Source organism: Lissotriton helveticus, chromosome 10 (assembly GCF_964261635.1).
Source record: "Lissotriton helveticus chromosome 10, aLisHel1.1, whole genome shotgun sequence".
NCBI lineage: Eukaryota > Metazoa > Chordata > Amphibia > Caudata > Salamandridae > Lissotriton > Lissotriton helveticus.
Window position 1 is genome coordinate 985,310,537 of NC_136071.1, and position 18,946 is coordinate 985,329,482.

General features: G+C 43.8%; 1 protein-coding gene across 1 annotated transcript in view; it reads right to left on the bottom strand.

Annotated features, from left to right (window-relative positions):
* The window catches only part of CALCR (calcitonin receptor), a 2,001,221-nt gene that overhangs the window by 1,747,917 nt on the left and 234,358 nt on the right, over positions 1-18,946 (bottom strand). The window contains exon 3 of the mRNA XM_078664409.1: positions 8,277-8,371. Coding sequence (XP_078520535.1) covers positions 8,277-8,371 — 95 coding nt within the window. The remainder of the gene's footprint in view (positions 1-8,276; positions 8,372-18,946) is intronic.

Here is an 18,946-nt window from a genome sequence, read left to right on the forward strand (position 1 = left end):
AAGATCTGGGGTCTTGGGCATCAAAAAATAACCTAATACCCTTTAACCAGACAGGACTCGTGCAAAAATCAGGCACCATAACAAATTTGCTTACAATATCCGTCTTGTTGGACAAATTGGCTTCCTCAGGAATGTTAATGCATGGCTGCTTCGTGAACTTTAAGGCCGCCTTTGACCGCTTTCCCCCCTAGTCTACTATGGCTCAAATTGCAGAAACTAGGGATTCCACCAATTCTTCTACGAGCAATAATTGCGCTACACACCAACACATGGATCCGCATAAAACTCGGGGACGGATCATATACCTCAAGGAAAATCCCAACATCACGCGGAGTGAAATAAGGATGTGTGTTAGCGCCCCTTCTTTTCAATCTCTTCATCTCTGACCTGTCAGAGTCGCTTGACGAAGTCAACTCCCATCCTCCAAAACTTGCCGGGGTAAGAATCAGCAACCTACTGTACGTGGACGACTTAGTGCTGCTGAGCCAAACCAGGGTAGGCCTGCAGAGACTCCTGGATCAATTGTCCCTTTACACCACTGGGAACAAACTGGAATTGAATCTAACAAAGACAAGGGCAATCACCTTTGGGTCAAGGAAATATCGAGGAGGCAGCTGGCTGTACAATGGCAAAAGTGTTGACAAAGCCATCTCTTATAAGTACCTGGGGGTCCACATGGATAAAAGGGGGACATTCTCCAAACATAGAGACAAGGTAGAAGCCAAAGCTTTGACAATCCAGGTGGCATTTAAGTCACTTGCCAGGCAACTGTCTGGGCTGAGTCTGACCCCACTCATAACAGTTATGAAGGCAAAAATCATCAATTTCCTTACTTACAGCCAGGAGATCATGCAAGGGAAGGACAACAACCTTGTGAATAAAATAATAACAAGAACATTCAAACAAGTGTTGAGCCTCCCGAAATCTTCATCTCTCGCTCAAATACGTCTCGAGTTTGGCCTGTAAGACCATCAAGCAGTAGGGGCCGGAGCCTTCATCAGGCTGTGTAACAAGTTGCGTACCTCCAGAGAAGGAACACTGGAGGCTCTTTTATGGCAGGAAATCTCAGCCGGACAACTTGGTAGATCATATTGGCACTATCTACAACATTCCCTAAAACTTCTGGACCCAGAAGAAATCTGGAGTTCGAATCCACCTCAGCAGGCACTGAAAATCCACATTAAAAGGAACGTCCACCTTTGGTCCTTCCATTCAGACAGAGCCCAATTGGCCCAACGTAAGCATGCCTGGTCAATTGTATCACGGTTCCAGCCAGGGACTATGGCCCCAAATCTGTCATGTACTTATTCTGTGCAATGGAAAAAAAGATTCATGGCCCCCAGAATGGGTGAATGGCCGTTCCTGCACCACCTGCCGAGATGGCAACGCATAAACAACAACATAATGTGCAGGGGTTGCGGGAGTAGCAAGGAAACGATTGAGCATGTGGCATGTCTCTGCCCCACACTACTTGACGACCGAAAAATCATGTTAAAGAGTGAATGGAATAAACTTGGCATCCGCACGTGCCGACAAGCTATTATTGCTTCAATGAATCCGGACAATTCACTGCTCAATATTCGGTTTACTAAGTTCATGACACGAGCAGTAAGAACATTTATAACCAGAGAGAGCAAGCAAGTAAATAATAGTCAATTATAAAAGGGCGGTCTAAGCCCTTTGCTACACCGAAATCGGCCTTTTCTCACACGGATTACCTTTTGCCCCGTGCGCTCGAAGAACATTTAAATCACTACATGTAGGGCCTTCACCATATTAATGGACCCACGCCATTAGCGCTACCAACCACTCATCCTTAACGACTAGGGTCTTGGCACGTGTCCTTAGCAGATGTTAAATCAGAAGGGCCAACCTTGGTCCCCACTGTTTTTTAATTGCCCGTTATTAAGTTGCACTGATCAGATGAAGTTAATATTTCACTAACAAAGATGGATGGCCAGGTCTTTTTAATCATTTATGGATGAGCCTTTCCTTTTAATCCACTGTAATGATACAAATGGACTAAATGGACACCCTTAGGTGGATCCCCAGAGAAAAAACAAAACAACAAAAAAAAAACTAAAACAAATGTTTTAAAGCTAAGATGCAACTCCAAGATAAAATGCGTGTCTTTTGTACTATGTGTAAATATTTTAGTAATATCGATACACGTTTTTAAACATTTTTTTTAAAATCTTTGATAAATGTTTACTATTGTAATGATTTTTATTAATCAAACAATAAAGTTCTACCACTAAAAGAATTTTTGTAATAATTTATGTTAAATTAAAAATTTTATAAAAAGAGTATTATGATGAAAACATTTTTTTATTTTTTTTTTTTTTTTTTTTTTTGAAAACCTTTATTGTGCACGAAAAAGAACAAATACGGGCCCACAACCGTCAGGCCGGCCACGACACTTTGAAGCACAATCGCAAGCAATACATTTCCTCAGCGGCAGCAGATGACATAGCAACAATTAATAAACGTTACACTGAATAGAATCATGTCACCGAGGAACAGGAGCATTAAAGGTTAATTTTAAGTTCGTTCCCAATCTAAACAAAAATCAGTAAAGAATAAGAGATAAGGGGAACTGAGTCCACACATTAGAATCACAACATAGGCAGGTGGCATCATCATTGAGAACAACAACGGAAAATAAGACCACAGACAGTATGGCGGTGCAAAGTAAAACAACAAGATAATTAGCCAGCATTTACGCCCCACCTACAGCGCCACCCCCTCCCCGTCAACCCCTACCGCGGACCCAGTACAGAAACAGAGCAAGAAAGCGCAGAAACATAGAAAAATAAGGCCCATAGAAACTAAATGAAAAATAAAACCCTCCCCCCACCCTACACCAATGCGGAGGCTACGGCCTACCCCCCCCCCCGGCAAAGTGTCTGTCGCCCATTAAAGAACCCGAAATATAGAGCAAGAAAAAAGGGAAGAAAAAGAAAAGTGAAGAAAAAGGAAAGAGAACCCCTCACACTTGAAATATAGGGAGTGAGAAAAGAATAAACCAATCCACAACTCCCAGAAAAAGAGAAAGTGGGGAGGAGCCCACCCAATACCAGATCTCCCGGACTCCCAGCCATACAAAACCGTCATGCCGTGCAGAGCAGTAGATGCGGAAGAGATAGGTACAAAAGAATGGCAGAATCAGTCACACTCAGATCCCCGGCCAGCACAAAGTACGCCCCCCCATCAGCAAGAATAAAGAACATGACATAGCAATTACAAACTGAAGTGGGGAAAATCAGCACATTCAACGCAAGAAACATAATAAAATGTCGTGCAAACTGGGTCCCCCAGGGCCAAGTCTATATGCTCTCGGTCACCCCGGCCACAAGTAAATCGTCCACCCCGAACACAACAGGACAGCCCTATGCACACGAGAGAGTGGGGAAAGTCAGCACAGAGGACAGCGACACACAATGAAAAAGCGCCCCAGCCCGAATCCCACCCGCCAATCAAGCACATGGCCATAGAAAAAATGCCCCCTAGCCCTGGCCCGTCCGCAACCGTATCCCAGAACATGACTCCCTCAGAGGGCCCGCCCCCACTGAAAACAAAGAGACCAAATGGCCGTACTCAACATAAAGGAGATGGTCCTAGACAAAATGGACGCCACCGTTCCCAAACAGCGCCATCAAGCAAAGGAGCTGCGCATTCAAAGCATCAGTGCGTTGCAAAGTACAATTAATCGATAACATCACAGAATAGGCGCAGTCGGCCAGGATAACCAGTCATTGTAGCAACGGCTCCATGAATGCTGAGGGCGAGGTTGTTGGCCGCCTAGGGCAAGAGACATAGTAGTAGGGCTGGGGTAGGAAGATCGCAGTCCACAAAACCTTCCTCCCTGAACACCCAGTACAGTAGCAAATAGCAACACTAATACAGGCGGAGAAAGTCATCACGCAGTGCGCGCTCGAGGCATGTACAAAACAGTCCCATTCCCGTTCTCGCCAGCCGGGTAGTCGATGGCAAAGAAAAGCAGCCTAGCCCTATCCCAATCGTGAATGCAACCCTGCAGACAACCCCCCAGGGAAACCCATCCCTTCGGATACAAAGAGTCAATATGGCCGGGGAGAAAAGGTGAAACAGCAATTCACAGCGGTCAAATAATCTTGATGCAAAGAAAAAACCAATCCCAGACCCCGGTCAACCAGCCAAGAAGCCGATAACAGGAAAGGCAGCCTAGCCCTGGCCCGAACGTGGATACACCCCCAGATGCGCTTCCCCAGAGAGGCCCACCCACCGCAGAACAAAGAAACAAAATGGCGAGAGACAGAACGAAAGCAATATGGGAGCGCAAAATGGCCGCAAAGAGTCACCAGGAAATCCGTCGAATGTAGCAGAAAGTTCCACAGAGACACCAGGAGTACACGAGTTTGGAGGCAGCAAAGTCAGGGGGCACAACACAGGAGCAGACGGTAGAACCAGCAATGCCACAGATAGATCCCGAGGCGCACACGATAATAAGTCCAGCCACAATGTATCACTCTTCACTGTAAGGGAAAACAAAGTATCCCGGGTGGAGCCGTCAGGCGGGCGATCTTGGGTGCCAACAAAATAGGAAGCGGGCTCAGGTGTCCAACAGGCCGGAGAAAGCGCCGTGTCCTCGTGCAGTGTAGGCGGGGGCAGGCGGCAGCTTTGCGGAACCAGATCGATATTGTCCCACCGCAGCGAAGACGCCATGTCATCTAGCTTGCCTCCCAATCTTCCGTAGCAGCAGTGCATCTTCGCCCGGAGGTCGCACAGAGCGGACAGAACGGTGCCAAGAGAGAATATAGGCTGTCCCACAGGTCCCGGGGGAATCTCTCGAACCTCGGGCTCACCTACAGGCGGGGCAGCACAGGTCACTGGCGAGGACGGGGGCATCTCCCCACAAAACATGTCAGCACACAAAGCCATTATGGCAAAACCCCCGGGACGGTCACCAGGATAAGTAAAGCACTAGTATACGCCCTTTCAATGCTGGCGGGGGGGTATGTGCCGTGCCAGGGAGACACGCAGTGCAGGTTAGGCGCCCCCTGACAATCCCGGATAGAGAGGCATGGGGTCAGGCAGTCCCGGGCAATCCAACATGGCCGGGCAATCTTCACCCCGTACCTTCAGCCTCAAACAAAGGCGCCGTTCCGATGGGGTAATCAGCTTCGTGAGCGTCGCCGTCCCTCCGCCCGCTATGAATCCCTTCAGGTGGGTGGGCTCAGGCAGCGCCTCTCAAGGGTCACGCCGGTGGTCCAGCAGCCAGCGCCGACGGAGCACTCCGGCCGACAGCAGGTCTCCGAGGGACGGCAGGACGAGCCCGTACAAGCGGGGTCCCGGGCTACGGACTGGCAAGTGGCTATCTCCGGTTGCCGGGCAGGTCGAGGGTCCGGGAAAGCACCGCCGGGATCAGCGCCGCATCGCACCCACTCTGCCGTCAATTCCGCCAGGATCAGAATCAGGATATCGGTACGGCTGAAAAGGACTGGCGGAGCCGGGAGCCTACAGGTCAGCTCCGGTCGCCATCTTGGCTCCTCCCCCGATGAAAACATTTTTGATAAAAGAAATGAAATAAAATAATATCTTTATGTTAATTGTTTGAGTATTTGGTTATTGATAAAAGTAATGTTTTTTGGTGCTCACGTTATGGATTTGGATTAATTCAAGTGTAAAAGGATTTGAGGTCAAGAGGGAGACTTTTTTTTGTTGTGTTATTATTTCCCCTATTCTCCCTGACCTTGATTGTTCCTACAGAGGTGGTCCCAAACTTATTGCAAAACCTCAGCAGTACACTAGGCTATACCACTCTGTACTCCCCTGAACTCCCAATCGCACCAAATCCCTGGCTTTTACTGACAACCGAGGGAATGGTGCAACGTACATTGATGGCTCATGGCCTCAACACATTTGGGGACCTTTTTTCCTGACAGGTATGTCATAGACACTTCACACATGGCCAGCTTATTTATGGACAGATTAATTTACAACAGACTGCATAGCACACTACAAGCTCATCTCCCTTCCTACCCCTTAGCCCCGGAGTACTTCCCCTCTATTACTCTCCCAATTAAAAACCCGGATGGGTCACACTTTATATCCAAAATGTACAAAATATGCACGCCAACGTTGGGAAGATGACCTGGCATAACCCCTCTCTGATAAGGATTGGACTTTCAGCTGCATGCAGACTAAAGTGTTATCCCCTAATCACTGTCACAAATGCTCCATTACCGTCGCCGGTCCTACATGACTCTGACAGGTCTAGTCCAGAATTGACCTTTCTAGGTCACCCTCCTGTCTTAAACCGTTCGCTGCTTCTGTCGGCCAACGTCCGTCGCGAGCACTAGCTCCGTAGTGCTGCGCACGTCCGTTGGCCGACACTGCCCCGCCCGCTTAATAGAGATGCCTGCACCGGCACGGAATGTTTGAAGCAGCAAAGAGGTTAAATGCAGATCCCTGGATGCAGAATTCCCGCAATTGAACACTGACCCCCTCTTTGCTCCTAGCTCTGCTGGGCAATGTCTTGTCCGTTCCCAAGGCCTATCGCTGTTTCATTGCCATTGCACTTTTGTTGGTGAAATGAGAGATTGTGCTCTGCTTTGGCAGCAACACATGCCTCACAGTTCAGGCTTGGCTTCGAAGCATGCCCTATTGCGACCTCAGTAGTGAGGTCTCTGCTATGCTGCAAATCCCCACAGCCTGACCAAAAGATATTTGGCAGCTTCTATGTTCCTATCTCCTTCTTTACCTTCAGACTCCTTACAGCCCACTCCACCAGCATCACCATCGGACTATATCCACACCAGCCACAACACCATGGACTGATACTACATCTACTGTGCCCTTTCTCCGCCATCTTCTTTGAAACTATTCCATTTTTTCTCCACTACGGAAACAGCTATTGCCTCTTTAATTTCCACAGTGAGGTCATGTTATTGACTATATTATTTGGTATATATGGACAAACATGTATTTATAAATGCTCCATTATTTCACCTCCTGTCCCTGCTCATCTCTGTGCTTATTGACTTCTTTCTTCCTATTTCTTTCTGCTGTTTTGTACACTGTATTACTGAAAAATGGCTAAATAAAGGCTTTAAAAAAAAAGCCAATGCTTCATAATGTTCTGCTCTTCTACATGCAATGTATAGAAATTGCTCTCTGAGAACCTGCACCGCCTCCGTTTACAGCAGTAAGTAGCTGCCCTCTTTAGTCTGTGCAATTCTATATTCTCAACAGGAGGATAAGATTGACTGTGCAGTTTAAAAAAATACACGTTCAGAAACTAAAAACAAAGGTATTTCTAAAGTGATCTTTAAAAAGCAAAGGCCATCTCATAGCATTCATGGCTGGTAATGTGTATTCCATTCACTTAAAAGGGGTACATGCTTTTTATGTTTTTAACAGATAACTCACTTCTAGCAGCTATAAAATGTTAGTGGTGTTTACCACTCATTTTGATTTGGGCGCTACCGACATAATGACAGATCACCAATATACAGCAAACATGGATCCAACATGAAAATCTACATATTAAGCCACAGAAAGTGATTCACACCTCAGACTACAAGATGGCGAATATACTGTCTTCTTTGAAATGGACAAAATTACCAAGACATTTACAAGACCAAGCAAAAACAAGAAATTACGACCATGGAATGCGGTACAAGACTATAAAGGATTATTAATGGCTCATAATTAGATTACATTGTTTTATGCCATTTCCCTGCTGTTCTTCTGTTATTGTTTTGAAATGGTGAAATATATGTAAACATGTGAAGGAAAACAGCAACAAAAAAAGAAGTTCTCAATTCAATGCTTTTGGTATTTTGCCCATAAAACATCCAAAATGGGAATACAATGAGAATATGTAAGGAAAAATCACTTTGACTATGCATCTTGTATTGTACATCTTGAAGCAATCCGTACATTAATAATAAACCTTTCCTACATCATTACACAACTCAAAAAAACAAAAAGGGAATGTAAGGATTATTTTAGACTGCTTCTATAGTTCATAGCTGTTTCATTAAATACCGCCTTCTATAAAGATACCTGTGTATTGATAATATTACATATTTTGTGCTATCCCAGTAGCAACAATGATATAAGATGTATGTTGTACTGTGCTATTTTTTTTACAGCCACATCAATGTCATCTAACATTCAATGGTTCATTAGCATTACTTTATTACACTAAAAGAAGAGCAAAGCACTCTGACACATTTCTAAAGGACCAAATTGCCATCTTAGCAACTGCTGTTCACATGTAATTTACTTACGATTAAAAGGATATGTAAGAGGGAGTACAAGTGTTTCACTGGTTTTTCCATTTGTAACTTCTCCATTGCAGAAAGTTTACGTAGCTGCAACCTTGCTGTGGATGGAATACAAAAGACACTTTTAAAATGGAGTCATAGCATTACCAACATTTTAGATTTCACCAATCCTTTTTAATTCTTACAGAAGTCTAGTCTTACACACTTCAAATCATACTTTCTTTTCTCTGTATAACCAATTCTACTAGCTATTCTTCCAGGCATTTTAATCACGAATCTCACTATTCAGTGGGTATCTATGGAGCATGTACATACCTCCAAGAAGCTGAGTAGTACTTAAGAAACATGGGCCATTTACTACTACACAAACAAGTTTATTAACCAATTCCCTCGGTAAGAAAAATTTGAAATTGTTCACAAATTAGCAGAGCATGGAAGGTTTAGACGTTGTAGTATAGCCATTCAAATTATATCTCCACAAAGAATAGCTGATTGTTTTAACCACTTCTCGGCAAAGACAACAAAAACTTCCAAGGTTAGCAACTGCAAACCAATAATTTGGGTAATTGTATCATCTGTTATTCAGAGTACTTCGATAAGAGAGAAGTGGGGTCCGAAGTGATGTATAAAAAAGTTCTTAGATTATCAGAGCATGCATTCTAGGAAAATAATCACAGCCCTCTCAACTATAACCCGCTTATTGAAATTAAAGTCTTTATCTGAAATGTTATAGAAAATAAAGAAAAGTGAATTACTGGAGATTCATACAGGCACAAGTAATGTTTTGCTAGGAAAATAAAACCTGGCATATTTTTAAAAATGAAGTGGGTTGTGTTGCGCACACCTTAACTGCTCCTGAAATGAAAGTATTACTAGCCCATATTTTCTCTGGTTTGCGTGCAGGTCAGGAGAGGTTGCTTGCCTCTACAAATCGAAATCTAAAATGTCAAAATTGCATTTATTGCAACAATGTCATCCTGGGTAACACCGTCACCCATCCACAGACAGGGACACCTATAGAATTAAGACGTTCAGGCGATTGTAACTCAAATTTTTTATTTAATATATAAAATTCCCTTGTGGCTTAATGTACACATGCAACAACTGAACGCAAGATTAAGATCAGAATAACTGAACACAAGAGCATGATCTGCAATAAGAATACTAAATCCAATCTAGCTGCACATTGGTTTGAACTCAAACATAACATAGCTCAACTTAGGTTCCTAATTCTGGAGATTTTACACACCAGTATAGACAAAGACAATTCTAAACTGTTATCCCAATGGGAGATCTGGTGGATAAAGAAATGTAATACTATGACCCCCAATGGGATGAATGATAAAATGAACTTGATTGTGAAAAGAAAAGTGCATTGTATCGAGAATGTTCATGTTAATCCATTCTGTAATATGATTTTGGTATTAGGTGTATACTGTGTCACTGCTGCTGTGTTATATAATTTGTTGAACAGGATCCTGGGTACACAGTGGCCCATTCCTTCCTCATTTTCATTTTGGCACATTCAGCCCCATAATCGCAAATCTGAGATACAACTTCACGTCTTCTACATTGGTGACAAGGGTTCTTTTTCTCATGAGAAATTGTTTCTTTTGTTACCTGTTTTTTCCCCTTGGAAGATCATTTTCCCTTTTCTAGGCTCCCACAACATTCAATTAGTAAGAGGGTGCTTTGTTTTGCCCTCATTCTTATCTAGCATTCCGCATTCACTCGTGTGTATCATATATGTAGGTTCACAATTCACTGTCATTGCGCGATATTAAGATTACGTGCACTTTCACGCGCAGTCTTATTTTTGGTGTGATCATTTTCATACATTCACAGTGGGGGCAGGACTGCTACCCTTCGTGGGCTATACTCTTTAAGACGGCAATCGTGATCGAGTCTTAATCATTGCTCATGCATGGTAGTAGTTTTCTGCCTGATTCTATTATGGCGCCCCCTGTTTTGGTGACAATATCACATAGCTCATGTTTACAGTTTCAGGAGTATTTTGGTTGATTGGCAGGTTTTTGCCCTAAGCATTTTTCATTTCAGCATGTTTTATTTTGGCCAGTTTAATATTGTTTTTATGTCTTTGCAGCTTGCACGCCGTTTCTACAACACTAATGGTGACATGCTCCAACATGGTGATCACGTTTACGTTCACGCATGCCAGTACGTTTTGCATTGCTTTGCTTCGCTTTAAGAATTGGTGTGCACTCACCACGGGTTTCTACAGCATATGGCATTTTTCTCCAGCTTATGGACACTCGGGCACACTACAAGGTAATACTGTAGCCACAGCTTAGGCTATATTTTGTTCAGTTCGATGTGGTTCTTAATACTGACATGGCTTTGCTTCTGCGTTCTTTCAGTGTTGCCAGTTTCTATTTTTGGCTCCTAGATATTGTGTTGCAATCTAGCTCGTTTTACTTGCATACTGATCTGCTTAAGGTACTTTAACCTTGTTAGAAGCACACTGTGATACATTTAGGGTATTTTATTTAGCAGGTGACTGGTGTGCAATCTTCTTGTTGTTTCTCCCAGATCACATTCGTGCATACTCACTTTTATGACTATATTTTTTGATTGATAGTAGGAACTTGTTATAGATATTCAGTAAGTGTTTTTTCACACTATGGTATTTCACACATCACAGTGGTTGATGTGGTGTCTGGTGCTCAGGTGTTTAAGTGCACAGATTCACATATCTCATTCGTTTTGCATGTATATCTTGGGATCTCTAGGGAATATTGTCTCACATTGCTTCAGTGTCACTAATTTCTGTTTTCTTCTGGATACACTAGCACGATTACTCATCTGTGAACTTTTATCACATCTTTCACCATTCCTCCTGGACTCATACCACAGGGGTGGGGTGTTCCTCCTTGGATATTATACAGTATATTTTCATATCCAGTTTTGCTCCTTTTGTAATTATAGAGGCCTCTGAAGAAGGGATTCCCTATCCAGAAATGCATTGGACATGTTTAAGCAATTAGGGGCAGATTTATGAGGCACTTGCGCCACGTTTACGCCGCTGTTGCGTCACGCAAAGCGGCGTAAACATGGCGCATCCCTGCGAACGATTTACAACGTGACGCATCTAGGCAGATGCGTCACGTTGTAAAGCCCTGCGCCGCTTGTGGGCGTTCCGGCGCAGGGTGGGCGTTCCGGGGCAGGTGCGCCTCGCAAAAGTGGCTGAGTGAAATCTATAAGATTTCACTCAGTCACTTTCAGGCCAATGCTGCGTCAAAAGCCTGCGCCTGCTTGAAGCAGGCGTAGGTCTTGACGCAGCATTGTGGAGATGGGGCACCCCCGAGCCTTGCTGGAGCTGCTGCGTGACCAGCAATGCGTCACCTTTACGGCACAGATGCGTCACGCATCTGTGCCGTTTTTGCCCCATGGTGCGCCGCATCATAAATGCGGCGCACCATGGGTGGCGGAGCTGTGGCGCACTGTGGCGCATGTTAACTGGCGCATCCCTGGGGATGCGCCAGTTAACATAAATCTGCCCCTTAGTGTTTTTAAGAATACTAAAATAAACTTTGTTCACAATCCTTTAAAAAAGAATGGATGTTGTTAATGAACATATATGTTTTTGCTTTTTGCTTGTTCAATTGAAACAAACCACAAAATTGAATCCTTAATTAAATAAACAACAAAAGGATATTCGAGAATTCTACATTTGGCAATGTTATATAATTATATATATATAATTTAATATTAGGTGTTGAATTTGATTCGTAGCTGTACGGCCAGGCATCAAGTGAGGTGTCACTTGTTTAGGTTTTCATATTTTGAAAAATGCAATATTTAATTGATAGAAATATAATTCTAAAATGTTTGGTTTTCATTGCTCAGAGTCTATGTGATGTTATGTATTACCCAAAGCACATATGGACCACAAGGAAGAGGAGAGAGGCGATTTACGGTGACCAGAAGATGAGAGTACTATGGCGCCACTTTTGGATTTTTAGATCCGTGGTGGGACTGTCGCCACACAAATTATGTCCGGGTGACCGAGGCGGCATATTTTGCGTTAATCACTTGGAAATAATAAAAGTGAATCCTCGATCTATATAGAAGATAAGTGGACAGGTGTATACCCAGAATAAATATACCCTATCAGTCACGACTTCCGTAATCCAACTGGAAACGTTTTTGCAAAAGTATTGGTGCAACATAATTCTGTATGTATGCTCAAGCCCAAGTCCTGATGAGGCCCAGAATTTAAAGGGGCTGAAACGCGTCGACAACCTTGTAAACGGACACCCAATGAATTTAAATTTGGTGACAATTAAGAAAAGAGCAGTTTAAAACAGGAGGGACAAAATAATCGACTTTAAGGAAACTGCGAAAGTAGGGTGTACCAGTAAAATTACGGAATACTCTTTAGATAACAAGGTATAGAGTATCCATTTAAAGAATAGGGGCTATTTTTGAAACATTATGTAAATAATGTAGTAAATTTTTCACTTTTCCTATTTCAAATCTCGTTTTGAGATTTATATATATTGTGTGATAACTTTGTATATATTGCTTTTTTAGATTTAAAGAACCCGAAAGAATTGTATTTTTGTTTGAAAAAGAAATGTGGAAAGTAAAAGAATAAATATATAAAAAAAGATATGAGTGAATAAAACACATTACACAAAGAATATATATTATCTTTGGATTGGTTTCTTTAGGTTTCAGGATGTAAATGAGATATATAACTGAGTTGATTTATTTCTGAAAAATTATGTAAGGTCAGATGGGTAATTAATAGACCTATTTGTAATAAGTATTTATACATATTGGTCCCATAGCATCATTTTGTTATTGAAGTTATGTATTACCCAAAGCACATATGGACCTCTTAAATCCTCTAGCACTTAAAAGATCTTTCAGGTTTGACCAGGAGTGACATGTGTCTTCCAACTATGAATAGATATGATATGTAGCTGTTAAGTCTTTTCTTCTCTAAATGATGCTACTTAGAAATTACATGAATCAGCCCAACATAACCTTTGACATCCACAGCAACTCACTTGTCTGAAATTGTAGGCCATCCATACGTGAGATTTAACCATGGGAAAAGGGCTTGCAGAAAAGCAGTCATACTCATTCTGGTTTAGCCATCCTTGCTGAAATCTCACAAAATATTAATCTGACATTAGGAACAAAGCTGTAAGCAAGCCTTGGAACAGATATTTGAAACTGCACATTTCAGTGGTTATTTAGGAAATTAAAACGAACAAAACATCAACAAAAGTGCCCATGTTACCAGTGAAATTGTCAGGAAGTATTGTATAATTCTATACAGTTTCAAAAACTCACACTTATACATAATTTGGTAGGGAAATAGTTAATAGTGCTATTCTTACAATAAATTACCAGTTAAAGAAAATAAAAATCTTTGCAAACATTGATTTTTGGTACAAATACGCAAACATGGTTTGTTGAAATTTCTGCTAACTCAAGAAAAGGAGAAGCTGCTGACTAAAATTGGAGGCACATACAAAGCTGGCAGGTAGGTCCTGCCTAATGCTTAGAAACAGCTGGCAGGGGAGGATGGTCACTTATCACAAACCTTACAAATTCACTGTAATTTGAGATGTGATTAGTGATGTCATGAGTGATGTCACTGACCATGTCATGAGTGATGTAATATATGAGGTTATAAGCAGTGTATTGTGGGGGCATAAATTAGAGTTAGCTCAGGTAACTATAACTGCTGAATTTCATTGGCTTTGTACGAGTGAGATTTGAGCCTAACTATAACATCCCAGTAACCTTTGTTTTTTTTCAATGAATATGTATATACACATACATATATAAAAGCTTGCTCAGGATGTCACCATGCTGCTTTATTCACAACAATGCCAGCCGCAAGTGTTATTTATGCCAACACTGGAAACCCTGGAAACAGTCATCATTATTTTAGGAATGTAAAGATTCTGCCTAAGAACACTTAGGAAATAGGATTCAATCATAATAGCCTCTAATATTTTAATATTTTCCTTTTCTTCCATCGACAAATGTTTGTTATTCCGTGCTCATTTCTCTGGCTTCAGTATTTGTAGTTTTGCAATGAGTACATTCTTATAAGCTTAGGGTTATTTTTAGCAGACTCAATAATCTAACTGTAAAATGATTTGCCACATCTGATTGATGAATTCATATGTAAATAAGTTACTGAAATGCCTGATTTCTCTCTTTGCTTAATGAAAGTAATCATGAACAGAGAGTAGATATGGAAATAACCTTTTGGTCTGTGTTATTCATGCTGCTATAAAGTCCTAGCAATTTATAATGACACTATATAATGAAAGCAGCGAAGCATAGAAATCTCCAAGGGCCATATGTACGAACACATTTTCCCATAGAAACAGAAAGGTTAAAACTCTTTGATTCATGAGGCCCCAAGTGATGTCGCAACACATTTATCCACAGCATGGTTTAGCAAATTAGGAGCAGCGATACACGAGATCCATACCTCCGAATGATGCCCCCTATCCTTCTTATAGTAGCATAAATGGGGCTACTCTGTTGAATTCCCAGGTCCTAAAGGCGCTGTCCTATTGTCACTATCAGTAGTTCCTTCTCCCTTCCATACATCATTGGCTAGCACAATGGCCTTCGTTCATTTTGTCCACACTCTCTCTTTAGGCCATATAGTGTCAGGATGTACTCCAACGTTCTCTGATTATCCTCCTCTCCCTACCTTCAGGCCAAATCTTATCTCCCACAGATGCTCATTTAGTAGGTTGTCTACACAAGTTGCATGGTAACATTCACAATTAATTGTTTAATACTCTAATCAACGTCTCGCCAACCTCGGACTCAAGCAACTGGTCAACACCCCATACCCACTACGCCGGCCACACGCTTGATCCCGTCTTCTCAGCCAGCAAGCACATCACCTTCAGCCACTCCACCAGACTTCACTGGACCGACCACAGCTGCGTCCACTTCAGCTTCAGAAGAACCACGACCCACCATCACCCGCAACAGGTTCCTCGCAGGAGCTGGAACAAGATCACCGCCGAGCAGCTCACCACCTCCCTCAGCCAGAACCCACCCGCCAGCACAACGGACCCCAATGAAGCAGCCCGCAACTTCACACAATGGCTGACCGCCTGCGCCGACTACCTCACGCCACTTAAGAACCCGCCCAGCAGACCCAGAAGCAAGAAAGCCTCCTGGTTCACCAACGAACTCAAGAATTCCAAGAAGAACTGTCGCACCCTCGAAAAAGCCTGGCTCCGCGACCAGACCACAGACAACAGGACCGCCCTCAAAGACGCCACCCGCAAGCACCACCAACTCATCCGCACCACCAAGAAGAAATCACTGAAGGAACGACTGGACAACAACGCCCACGACAGCAAGGAACTCTTCAACATCGTCAAGGAGTTCTCCAATCCCAGCACCAGCAACAACGACATCACTCCTTCACAAGATCTCTGCGACTCTCTCGCCTCGTACTTCCACCGCAAGATCGCCGACATCCACAACAGCTTCGGCGCACCTTCCACGCACCCAATCGTCGAACCAAGGCCCCCCACCGCCACCCTCCGGACCTGGACCACGGTGACCACCGAAGACACAGCCCGTATGATGAACACCATCCACTCCGGATCCCCAACCGACCCCTGCCCCCACCACGTCTTCAACAAGGCCGACTCAATCATCGCACCCCAACTCCGGGACGTCATCAACTCATCCTTCAACACCGCCACCTTCCCAGAGAGCTGGAAGCATGCCGAGCTCAGCGCCCTACTGAAGAAACCAACAGCGGACCCCACCGACCTCAAAAACTTCCGCCCCATCTCGCTCCTCCCTTTTCCTGCCAAAGTCATCGAGAAGACCGTCAACAGACAGCTTGCAGCCTTCCTCGAGACGAACGGATCCCTCGACCCCTCGCAGTCTGGGTTCTGAGCCAACCACAGCACCGAGACCACCCTCATCGCAGCCACCGATGACATCCGAGCCCTGCTCGACAATGGGGAAACAGCGGCCCTCATCCTCCTGGACCTCTCTGCAGCGTTCGACACCGTCTGCCACAGCACCCTAGTGCAACGCCTCAGCAACATCGGGATCCAAGAAAAGGCACTAGAGTGGATCATCTCATTCCTCGCCGGAAGAACACAAAGAGTCAGCCACCCCCGTTCCGATCCGAGGCCACCGAAGTCATCTGCGGCGTACCCCAAGGATCTTCGCTCAGCCCAACCCTCTTCAACGTCTACATGAGACCTCTTGCAACCATTGCACGCCAACACAACCTCAACATCATCTCCTACGCCGACGACACACAGCTGATCCTCTCTCTCACCCGAGACCCCGACACCGCCAGAACGAGCCTACACGAAGGGATGAAAGACGTCGCCGAATGGATGAAGAACAGCCGCCTGAAACTGAACTCAGACAAGACGGAAGTCCTCATCCTGGACCATCGCCCTCCGCCTGGGACGACTCCTGGTGGCCTCCCGCCCTGGGCACCGCTCCCAAGCAAACAGACCACGCACGCAACCTGGGCTTCATCCTGGACTCCTCCCTCTCGATGACCAGACAAGTCAACGCCGTCTCCTCATCGTGCTTCAACACCCTGCGTATGCTCCGTAAGATCTTCCGATGGATCCCCACCGAGACCAGGAAGACCGTCACCCAGGCACTTGTCACCAGCCGACTGGACTACGGGAACACCCTCTACGCGGGAACCACAGCCAAACTACAGAAAAAACTCCAGCGCATACAGAACGCCTCCGCCCGACTCATCCTGGACATCCCCCGACGCAGCCATATCTCCGGACACCTGAGGGGCCTGCACTGGCTCCCCGTCAGCAAAAGGATCACGTTCAGGCTTCTCACCCACGCACACAAGTCTCTCCACGACCTGAGCCCCAAGTACCTCAACGACCGCCTGACCTTCCACACACCCACCCGCCAGCTACGCTCTACAAGCCTCGCCCTCGCCGCCGTACCACGCATCCGAAGAGCCACCGCCGGAGGAAGATCCTTCTCCTACCTGGCAGCCAATACATGGAACTCCCTCCCCATCCACCTCCGACTGACACAGGACCACCTCGCCATCAGGAAACAACTCAAGACCTGGCTGTTCGAGCAGTAGCAACCCCCTCCCCCCAGCGCCTTGAGACCCTTCCGGGTGAGTAGCGCGCGATACAAATGCCATGATTGATTGATTGATTGGTATATGATACTATGGTACTTTATTATCGACAATTCAACATTTGCTTGTATAATCTGTGCAGTATTGTGGACAACAGACCTATTTGGTAGTCAGCCACAGGCAATAGTACTCGTGAAAGAGCTAACTAATGAAAATAATTTAAGATTGGAAAGGTCGGAGCATTGAAGGGCATTGTAATCGAAGAACGGAAATATGGCTTAGTGTCAGGATATCGACTTAATACTAGCAAAACTCAAATTATTTCGAATCATCAACTACCAGCTTCGGTGATAGGGATAAGTGATGTAGCAAACTATCTGGGGGTAAAAATCTCTTCAAACATTGATTCAATTGTGGCATTAAACTATGAACCGTTATTAAAGGAAACTGCTAAATTATTTAAGAAATGGCATAAACTACCGCTCAGTATTATTGGCCGAATAAATCTGGTCAAAATGAAAATACTACCAAAATATTTATACCTTTTTCGTTCTAACCCTTTACGGGTAAATAACTCTTATTTTCATAGATTAGAAGGTATTATTAGTAGCTTCATTTGGGGCTATAAGAAAGCCCGGCGGGCTGTGTCACTTCTCAAACTTCCTTTTAATCAAGGAGGACTGGGTCTTCCAGATATTAAACTTTATTACTGGTCCGCTTTTCTGACTCACTTTTGTAGTTTGTTGATCCCTGATAAGTGTTTATATTTTCATAGATTTCTGTTAGGAGTGGATGTAAATATGTTTCTATACAGACTAAATGACCCCAATTATTTTAAACGCGTAAAATTCAAGATGGTACGAGACACAGTTAATATTTGGCGCTCCATTCTTGTCAAGAGTAAAATATCTCTGTTTCATTATAAAACTCCTTTGTGGTGTAACCCGGGTTTACCGGAAATTTTTCAGGACCCAGCTGGTCGTGTATTATCAGAATGTGGCATTAAAACACTGGGAGATTTATATGATCACAAGGGATTTTTTGCATTTGAAAGATTGAAGGTTTGCTATAATTTGTCCGAGGGGGCTAGGTTGAAATACTATCAGATTAGGGACTATTTTTTGAGGAAGTTAGAACTTACCACTCTGACAGACTCTGAAGTCTGGAACTGTATGTATAGAGAAGCAGATAAAGCACTGATCAGCATTGGGTATAAAATATTTTCTGGGTACAACACTAATGATATTACTAAGCTGGCTGAGAAATAGACTAGCAAGCTGGCGATGAATGTACCATCAGATCTGAATATCTCCTCTTTAAATAGCCTCAATATTTCTGTTCAAGCTTCAAATCTCAAATTGCAGTTATTTAAAACTATCTGTCAACTGTATTATACACCGGACAGGATTCTTAAATGGGCAACAAATAATAACTTCAGTGACCGTACGAAATGCCCAAAATTTGATCTAATTGGGGCTGACATTATTCACATGTTCTTTTCCTGTCCGCAACTTGCTGAATTTTGGAATAGAATAACTAAAGTTGTATCTACGAG